Source organism: Trichomycterus rosablanca, chromosome 1, assembly GCF_030014385.1.
Source record: "Trichomycterus rosablanca isolate fTriRos1 chromosome 1, fTriRos1.hap1, whole genome shotgun sequence".
In the NCBI taxonomy this organism is placed as follows: Eukaryota; Metazoa; Chordata; class Actinopteri; order Siluriformes; family Trichomycteridae; genus Trichomycterus; species Trichomycterus rosablanca.
Genome location: NC_085988.1, coordinates 86,638,872 through 86,648,166, shown reverse-complemented (window position 1 = coordinate 86,648,166; position 9,295 = coordinate 86,638,872). Strand labels below are relative to the sequence as shown.

The 9,295-nt window shown below is 38.3% G+C and overlaps 1 protein-coding gene across 1 annotated transcript in view; it reads left to right on the top strand.

Moving 5' to 3' along the window:
- Positions 1–2,916: 2,916 nt before the first annotated feature.
- The window catches only part of LOC134316822 (sialic acid-binding Ig-like lectin 7), a 16,672-nt gene continuing 10,293 nt past the window's right edge, over positions 2,917–9,295 (top strand). Inside the window, exons 1-5 of the mRNA XM_062997316.1 lie at positions 2,917–2,941; positions 7,587–7,652; positions 7,746–8,102; positions 8,196–8,522; positions 8,605–8,862. Coding sequence (XP_062853386.1) covers positions 7,607–7,652; positions 7,746–8,102; positions 8,196–8,522; positions 8,605–8,862 — 988 coding nt within the window. The 5' untranslated portion in view covers positions 2,917–2,941; positions 7,587–7,606. The remainder of the gene's footprint in view (positions 2,942–7,586; positions 7,653–7,745; positions 8,103–8,195; positions 8,523–8,604; positions 8,863–9,295) is intronic.

Genomic DNA, 9,295 nt, shown 5'->3' with positions numbered 1-9,295 from the left:
ACTGGTGCAACTGCTTAGTTTATAGTGCTGTAATTGTGCTGAACTGCACTATAATAAACTTATGACTTCTAATGATTTTAGGTTTACAGATAATATTACTTAGAAATGAACATAGAGAAGTTTGTAAATGCTTTTAACATCTCTTACGAGACAATTCACCTTTGATGACAGATCTATACACACATCTGTACACATGAATTAAATGTGGACGTTAACCTGGACGTTACACTTCAAATACTGGAGGTCCAAAATTTTCTTTCAAATAATAGGTTATATGTGTGCTTTAAACCACCTAAGCCCACCAACAACCCAGGTAAAACCCTGCATCTGTGCCATCATGTTTAGTTATTGTAGCATTCTGTTAACTACAGATTTAAAATATGAAATTAAAAACAGGTTTTTTTATTCCAGGAAAATGGCCACATGTCAAGGAGGGCTGCTGAGGTAGAGAGAGTCTCAGTGTATTTGCCTTCATTCACATCAGCACAAAAGGACGGGTCGCCCATATTCAGGTTTATAATAGTGGCAACAAGTTTGACATTTCGTACACTGCTCCACAACCAGATTCGCCCACCTCTGTATGCTTAAAGCCCCGACTGTTATCACATTTTGTTGGGTTGTGTTCTCCTGAGCTACTTTGCAAAATAGATGTACTGCAGCATAAAATAAAGACGTTAAAGAGAGAGAACATCTGTCTGAGGCCGTGCATTAGTGCAGGTGAAGGTAAGTCATGTTTTTCAGCAATAAATATTTTGTGCAGCATAAAAATTAATGCTGAGATCACAAAAGTTTATATATCTCTTGCAAAAAAACACCCAAACAACAGATTATCTTTAAAAATAATGATACTCTGTCCCTTTAACTCCTGCTTAGGCTCAATCAATGTTGTGACCATAAAAGTATTTCTTTTCTTTTTAAAGATCTTTTTTCAGTTGCTGTTACTATTAAAGAAAAACATTCATAGAGTTTAATACCATATTGCAGCCAAGAGAGTTGTACCAAGAGACTGTAAGAAAAGTGCTCTTCCCAAGTAAAGATTTAATCTGACCAGTCAAACCAGCTGCTGACTCACAATCAGAACCATAACAGGTGAGTTTATAGAGCCGCACATTAGAATGTTTAAGCAATATGGCACAAGTGAGAGTGGTGATGCATTCTTAATAATATGGGTGAGCAAGAACAACATCTGGTTATATGGACTGTACTCTGCTAGATGTGAACATTTAAATTGAACAGAACTTGGGCTGTGAATGATGATGTTTCTCAAGTCCATGAGAATGCAAGTACAGAGAAGAGCAAAAATTGAGGAAGAAACTAATAGCTGATCTGTTGCTACACAGTTTGTGTTGGTCGTCCTCTAATCCTTCATCAGTGCAAAACAGATTTTTATTCATAACTTCAATAGCTTTTAAAATATTATTTTACCCTTCATTACATATTATGTTAACATTTAAAACATTTAAAAATGTTTTTGGATATGTTCTTTAACTTGTATTAAATGTCTTGAGAATATTAAGAAAACTGACAAAAAACTGACAAAATAATGTTGAAGGAACTTTCTAATAAAACATTCATACAACCAAAATGGAACGTTAAGGAAACGTTCAAAGGACCTTATTTTAAATGTTCTTAGAACATTCCAAGACAACATTCCCAGAACATTAAATTATGGTTGCAAATGAGGTTTAGGTAACGTTCTATGAATGTTTTCATAACTTTAAAAAAAACGTTCTGAGAACATCTAGAAAACTGGACAAAATAACGTTGGGGGAACATTCCAATGCAACGTTCCCACAACCAAAATGGAACGTTTGGGGAACGTTCTCAGAACGTAGTTTTGTTAGCTGGGGGTAACACTGGATCTGACGCTTATTCCACACTAATGCAGATTCAGCTCAGATTCACACACTTTAATGACATATTACCGCATCACTCAAGCTGAGCACTGAACCGTCTGTTCTTTGCTCATTTGAAATGAAATAAATACATTTGTAAAAAACAAACTGAACACGTTTAAGGGTAATTTCTCGACAAAGGGCATTAAGTTTCAAGGATTTTGAGTTTAGGGGACATTGAGTTACAAGGTACCACTGTATTATTATTATTATTATTAGTATTAGTATTAGTATTAGTATAGTATAATAAGTATTTCTAGTTTAAATTATTTTATTGTAAATAATATGCTGTATAGAAATGTATATAAAGTCAGTAATCATCATCAAATAATCATTGTGGGTTCTTTTCCAGGTAGTTTTCTTCACCTTCAAGGGACCCCTGAGGGAAGAAGGTGATTTTATTTATTAGAACTGTACACTGGGTTTGATCACCAGATGGAACGGTCCGGGTCCTTTCTGTGTGGAGTTGTGCATGTTCTCCCCATGTCTGTGTGGGTTTCCTCCGGGAGCTCCGGTTTCCTCCCTCAGTACAAAGACAGAGTGCAAGTGAGGTGAACTGGAGATACAAAATAGTTCATGACTGTTTTTGATATAAAACTTAAACTGATGTGTAATGAGTAACTACCGTTCCTGTCATTAATAAAACCAACGTGTAAAACATCACGTTACAATCCTAATAAACAAACAAACAAACTCATTCACTCAAACGTTTACTCACTTACTTACTCATTCACTTAACTATTTACTCACTCACTCACCCACACACTCACTTACTTACTCATTCACTTAACTATTGTTACTACTGATGTTGTAGTAAAGACATTAATGTCAAAACAAAGAATGGAAATAAAAGATTGATGTGATGGGTTGGGCCAGCATGTGTGTGTGTGTGTGAGTGTGTGTGAGTGTGTGTGTGTGTGTGTGTGTGCGTGTGTGTGTGTGTGCGTGTGTGTGAGTGTGTGTGTGTGTGTGTGTGTGTGTGTGTGCGTGTGTCATTGAGCTGATCGTCACTTTAGCCTGAACACTGGCGACTCAAACACACTCGGGTAAGAAAAAAAAATCAATTTATAAAAGTCCATATTTATACTACTACTAATAATAAAACTAATAATCATATATTTATTATACACTGAATATATTTTTTGATGATATTACTAAATAAATTGTGCTTTTTAATATATTATTTTATAAAATTAATTAGTTTGTAATTTTGAAATATTTAAATGATACATTCTTAATTAAATGATTAATATTATTAAGTGAACTAAGCTGAAATATTTCAGTGATTATTCAGGATAAAATATTTATCATTACTGCAGGGTCAAACCATTTTAAAGTAAAATAAAATGATCTGATAATAAAATATTAGATTCATTATTAAAATTAAACATGTATTTTAACAATACAATTTATAGAAATATAAATGCTATAATATTATACATTTAAATGAAGTTTGCCTGTGTGAGTGATTTCACTCCTTTATTTACTAAAAACTTTCAAATATAAATTTTCTCTTTAATATTTACACACAGAAATCAGAGGACTGAATTGTTCCTCTCCTGTTACTGGAGTGGTTTCTTCAAGTGTTTACGATACGTTTAGTTGTGTGAACCCTCGTATGCTTTAATAGATGGTAAAAAGTATGAGGACACTCCTACTAACTGGTTTAGGTGTTTCAGTTCCACCCACCGCTGACACATGTATAAACTCAAATAGAAATAAGTAAAATAACTATTCAACCCTATGGTAAGAGTTTAGGGAAGGCCCTCACCTGTTCCACCATGTGAACAAAGCAAGTTCTATTAAGACACGGAGTATAGAGTTTGATATGGAGGAACTCCAGTGGCCTTCAATGAACACATTGGGGATAAATTGGAGCACTGATTGTGAGCCAGGCCTTCAACATCAGCCTGACCTCATGAATTCAGATACACTCCAAACTCTAGTAGAAAGCCTTCCAAGAAGAGTGGAGGTTACAGAAGAGTTCCTAGAAGAGTGGAGACTGTTATAGCCACATGAGTGACCCAGCTGGGAGCAGGTGTTTATTTTTAGACACAACAAATTAAGAACTATAGTACTTTGATGAAAAACCGTTGTTGTTTATTCAAGAATGTTCATGACTGAAGATGAGACAGTAACGTCTTTAGAAACCGGTCCAGTTCTTGAGGCTTTATGTTCGGATTTGATCTTGGTTAATGAGATAAAGTTGGAGCAACACCGAGCTTCCATTTTAACCGCATCTTGTGCATTTGTTGCAACATAGTGCAGGTGCTAGACCGGTGTGCCTGCAGTCCGGATCTGTCTCATATTAAAAATGTTTGGTGCATTATGAAGCACAATATAAAACAGCAGAGGATCCCGGACTGTTGAGTAGCTGAGGGGATCTGTCTGTCTGTCTGTCTGTGTCTGTCTGTCTGTCTGTCTGTCTATCTATCTATCTATCTATCTATCTATCTATCTATCTATCTATCTATCTATCTATCTATCTATCTATCTATCTATCTATCTATCTATCTATCTATCTATCTATCTATCTATCTATCTATCTATCTATCTATCCTTGGCTGCTCCTGTTTGTGATCCGCATTATTGATTTGGCACAATTTTTACGCCTCCTGACACGACCCTCCCTATTTATCCGGGCTTGGGACCAGCACTACAGTGCACTGGTTTATGCATCCTAGCGGTTCGGTACCTACAGGACAATCCAGTGTCTCCAATTAGCCTGGTGGCATGTTTTTGGACTGTGGGAGGAAACCGGAGCACCCAGAGGAAACCCACACAGACATGGGGAGAACATGCAAACTCCACACAGAAAGGACCCGGACCACCTCACCTGGGGATCGAACCCAGGACCTTCTTGCTGTGAGGCGACAGTGCTACCCACCGAGCCACCGTGCCGCCCGTTGTACTGTACACCTGTATATGTATATATGATAAATAAAGGCGCTCTAGTCTATTCTATTCATGGCAAGGTTACAGTTGTAACTGGAGATTTTAGGGTAGGGGTGTAACTATAATGAGAAACACTGAATTGGGGGGTACAGCTGTACTGAGGAACTCTGAATGTAGGGGGGTACACATCAGTAATGAGGGGGTTAGGGTGGGGAGGTGTCATGTACATCAGTAAAGAGGGGGTTAGGGTGGGGGGGTGCAGCTGTATTGGAGAGGTTAGGGTGGGGAGGTGTTGTGTACATCAGTAAAGAGGGGGTTAGGGTGGGGGTAGAGCTGTATTGAAGAGCCGAGGATGGGGGGTACAGCTGTACTGAGGCACTCTGAATGTAGAGGGGTACACATCAGTAATGAGGGGGTTAGGGTGGGGGGGTACAGCTGTATTGAAGAGGTTAGGTAGAGCTGTTATGAAGATAGATATAGATAGAAGATATACTTTATTTGTCATATACATATACAGATGTACAGTACAATGAAATTCTTTCTTCTTTCTGCACCTTATGGCGCCCCTGCGTGTACAGCTCGCTACAACAACAATGGTGACTTGAGGAACCCGGCAGTTGGAGGAACAATGAGGTGATTATATATTTACAGAAGGAATCGGTGACGGCTGGTGCTTGGTGTGAAAGCTAATTACAGAATGTACTGCTAAAATCTGTTCATTCATTTAATCATCAACCACTTTATCCTGGTCAGGGTCATGGTGGGCCCGGTGACAAGGTGAAACAGTAGGTGTAGGACAGGAATACCCTGGACAGGGTGCTAATACATTGCTTCACTGTGTAGATACTCGGCCGGATGATAGCACCACTGACATTCCTCTGATTCAGCGGTGGAGGGATAGAATATTTCAATAAACTGAACCTAAACTGCACAGCCAAAAGTATACGGACACCTTTCTTAATTACTGAGTTCAGTAATTACATTTACATTACAATTATCAAACAAAGTGACTTACAGGTCAGTACAGAGTTAAGGGCCTTGCTCAAGGGCCAAACAGTGGCAACCTGGAACCAAAAACCTTCCAATTACAGTATTTTAACTGATAGGCTGCTGTCCAGAGCAGAAAAAAAACATTTATTTATATTTTTATAGTAAAAATCTTTGTACAAATTGTAATCGCTACTGTAAAATCTGTCATTCTTATAGTTCAGATTATTACTGTTATAGTTAAACTGGTACATCTAACAAAATCCTAAAAAACCTTCAGTATATCCAGAATTCAGCTGCACGTCTCCTTACTCATACTCGCTCCCGTGAACATATTACACCTGTGCTATAAAAACTTCATTGGCTTCCCATTGTGCAGCGTATTCAGTTCAAAATTATTTTACTCACAAAGCCCTCCGTAATCAGTCCCCCTCCTACCTTGTTGACCTGCTCCATCATCACAATCCCTCCCCACAATCCCTTAACTTACTGTCTATACCTACTAGGACTAAGCACCACTTGTCCACTTTCAAGTCGCATCTTAAAACTCACCTGTTCAGAGTGGCATTTAATTTGTAACTATGAAATTTGCTATTCTTTTTAATAGATTTTATGCTTGGATTCTAAACTTTTATAGTTTTTTAGTGACCTCCCCACTCATCACAGTGACCTCAGTTCCTGATTGTACATGAATCTGTCCAGTTTTGTCTACTTTTTATATGTTTAGAGTATGTTTTATTGCTGTTTGTTCTGTATCTCTTTGTTTTAATGAACTGTCTTGTTTTTTCTTCTTCTCTGTTTTCCTTGTCATTATTTTGTTGATGATTGATGTGTTTGTTAATTTTGTATTATGCCTCCTATTGTTTTGATTGTTTTTATGACTAGTTTTTATGTAAAGCGTCTTTGAGTGTCCTGAAAAGCGCTATATAAATAAAATGTATTATTATTATTAAACTGAATTACAGGTTACATTTTTACTATAAATGTAAATACAAATATTTTGTGAATGATGATTTAAAGTTAAAATGATTGTAAAGTGTAAGAATAGTTCTGTTAAACTAAAGCTGAATTTGCATGAAACATAGTAATAAAATTAAAACCATAATTATTGTATAATTTCTACTGGTGTAGTTTACATGTTCACTATAGTTAAATGTAAAATCTGTTGTAACAATGGTTTGATTTGTTGATGATATATTATCTACTGTATTTTACGGCATTATTTTATTTACATTATTGTAGTATTTAACTTGTAATTATTTAATTATTTATTTTAAGAATAAAATAATAAAATTGCTCCTTTTGTAGCGTAACAGTTGCATTTTTACTGTAAATACAGTTTAAATTTCTTTCTTTTTTTTCCCTATTTTTTTAACGCATTTTTCTCCCAGTTAATTGTAGTCAATTTGTCATCCACTGCTGGTGGATCCCTGATTGCAGTCGAGGTGGGTATACTGCTGCTCACGCCTCCGCCGACCCTTTTTCTGCCAATCAGGGTCCTTACACAGCGTCTGAAGACCCCACCCACATAGTCCGGTCATCCCGCCCTAGAAGAACCGTGTCTGCTGTAGGCACTGCTGATTATGCCCGCTAGATGGCGCCTAGCCGACCGGTTCCGAACCGAGGAGTTCAGAATCTCGGTGCTGGTGTGCTAGTGGAATCCCGCTGTACCACCTGGGCGCTACAGTTACATTTCTAATAAGATTTATAAACTTTAACTAGTAGAAACTGGGTTATGTTACCTGCTTTACTAAAGTTAATCATTTTAATTTAAAAGCGTGTTTGTGTGTCTGTTTGACTTTTGTTTAGATGACCTGAAGGACAGAGATATGAACATAACAGAGAAACCTGTATTTGCTTTTTGTCTGTTACAAGGTTCGTCAGTGATTCTATTTCCTTCAGTTGTGTTAGATCTGATCGGTGTTTATTTACACTGTTTTTATTTTTACTGTGTTTTGTGTGTCGTAGCTGTTTTGTGTGGAGATTTCTCCATCGATCTACCACAGAGTATAGAAGCTCTGAGCGGGATTTGTGTTCTCGTTCCCTGTAGTTTTGACATTGAACCCCAGCATGAAGCAGAACTACAGCGAGATCCGAAAGGAATCTGGTATAAAAATGGCAGCGGTGCAAAATCCAAAGTGTTTTCTTCTAAATCTACTGAAGAGAATTTAATGCAGGGGAAAATGACCGGAGAGCTGAGCAAGAAGAACTGCACCACCATCTTCTACAACCTCAGTGAGGCTGACAGAACCTTGTACTTCTTCAGGATAGTGTCGGGAAATCTGAAATATATTTATGTTACGCCTGTTTTTATAAACGTTACAGGTGAGTAGTATAGCGCCACCTACAGTATGTACAGAGATGATTCACTCTATCAGATATAAAACTGATCTGATTCTCCATCTGTGTTCATCTCAGCTTCTCCAATCAGTCCTTCAGTAACCCTGTACAAGGAGAATCAAGTGGAGGCACAAAGACAAAACGAGGTACTCGAGGGAGCTTCAGTAAGTCTGGTGTGTTCTGCTCGATCTCCATGTCCTTCTAACCGCCCCATTTTTATATGGAGCTTCCTGCCCAAGGAGACAACTCTGGAGCAGAACCACAACGTCACCTTCAGCTCCTCTACACTGAACTTTAGAGCTTCTCGGGTGCATCATGGACTCAGTTTTATCTGCATCGTCACCTACCAGCTGGAGAACGGCGGCACCAAATCAGCCCAGAGTTCTGTTACTCTCCGTGTTCTGTGTAAGACGTGTTCACTGATTTAGATCATCCATGGAGTCATAATGGTTTTATAGTGTCCTGACATCTTTATTTACTCACCTAGATGCTCCTAAGAACACGACCGTGGTGGCATCTCCTTCACCGTCGGTTCTTCTGGGCACTTCGGTGATTCTGAGTTGCAGCAGTGATGCCAACCCAGCAGTGCTGAACTTCATCTGGTACAGAACGAACGGAGAGCAGATCGGAACCGGGAACCATCTGATCATCAAGAATACTGATGAGACCCACCATGGTTTATACTACTGTAGAGCTCAAAACCAGCATGGAGATCAGAACTCGTCCATCTACCTGAATCTTCAGTGTAAGGACCGCTAGTCTTTATATATATGTGTGGCTTACAGTTCTAGGGATGGTTCTTGTGTATTGGATTAGGGACCAGAATTAGTTCTCAGGATGGTGAGAGAAGCTTGGTGGCATCTGGATGAAGCATGTTGGGAAAACGTTCTATGCCTTATAGCTTTGATATTCCAGTTAGAGATAAAGGTTAAAGAGGTGGTTTCCAGGGTACAAATTCTCAGCTATGTCCTGGCCACCAGACTTCCTGGCAGTATCTGTGGACTACGTTAATCTCAGCAACTCTGATTATCTTCTACCTCTTGCCAGGTGTAACCTCCATACACTCGTCCATGCATGAATCTTCCAGCTGTCTGATGTTTGAGTGGTTTCTTGCATGAACAGCCTGAATTTAATCACCCCATCATCTTAACAGGCTTTTACTTGTCCATTCCAGAGCT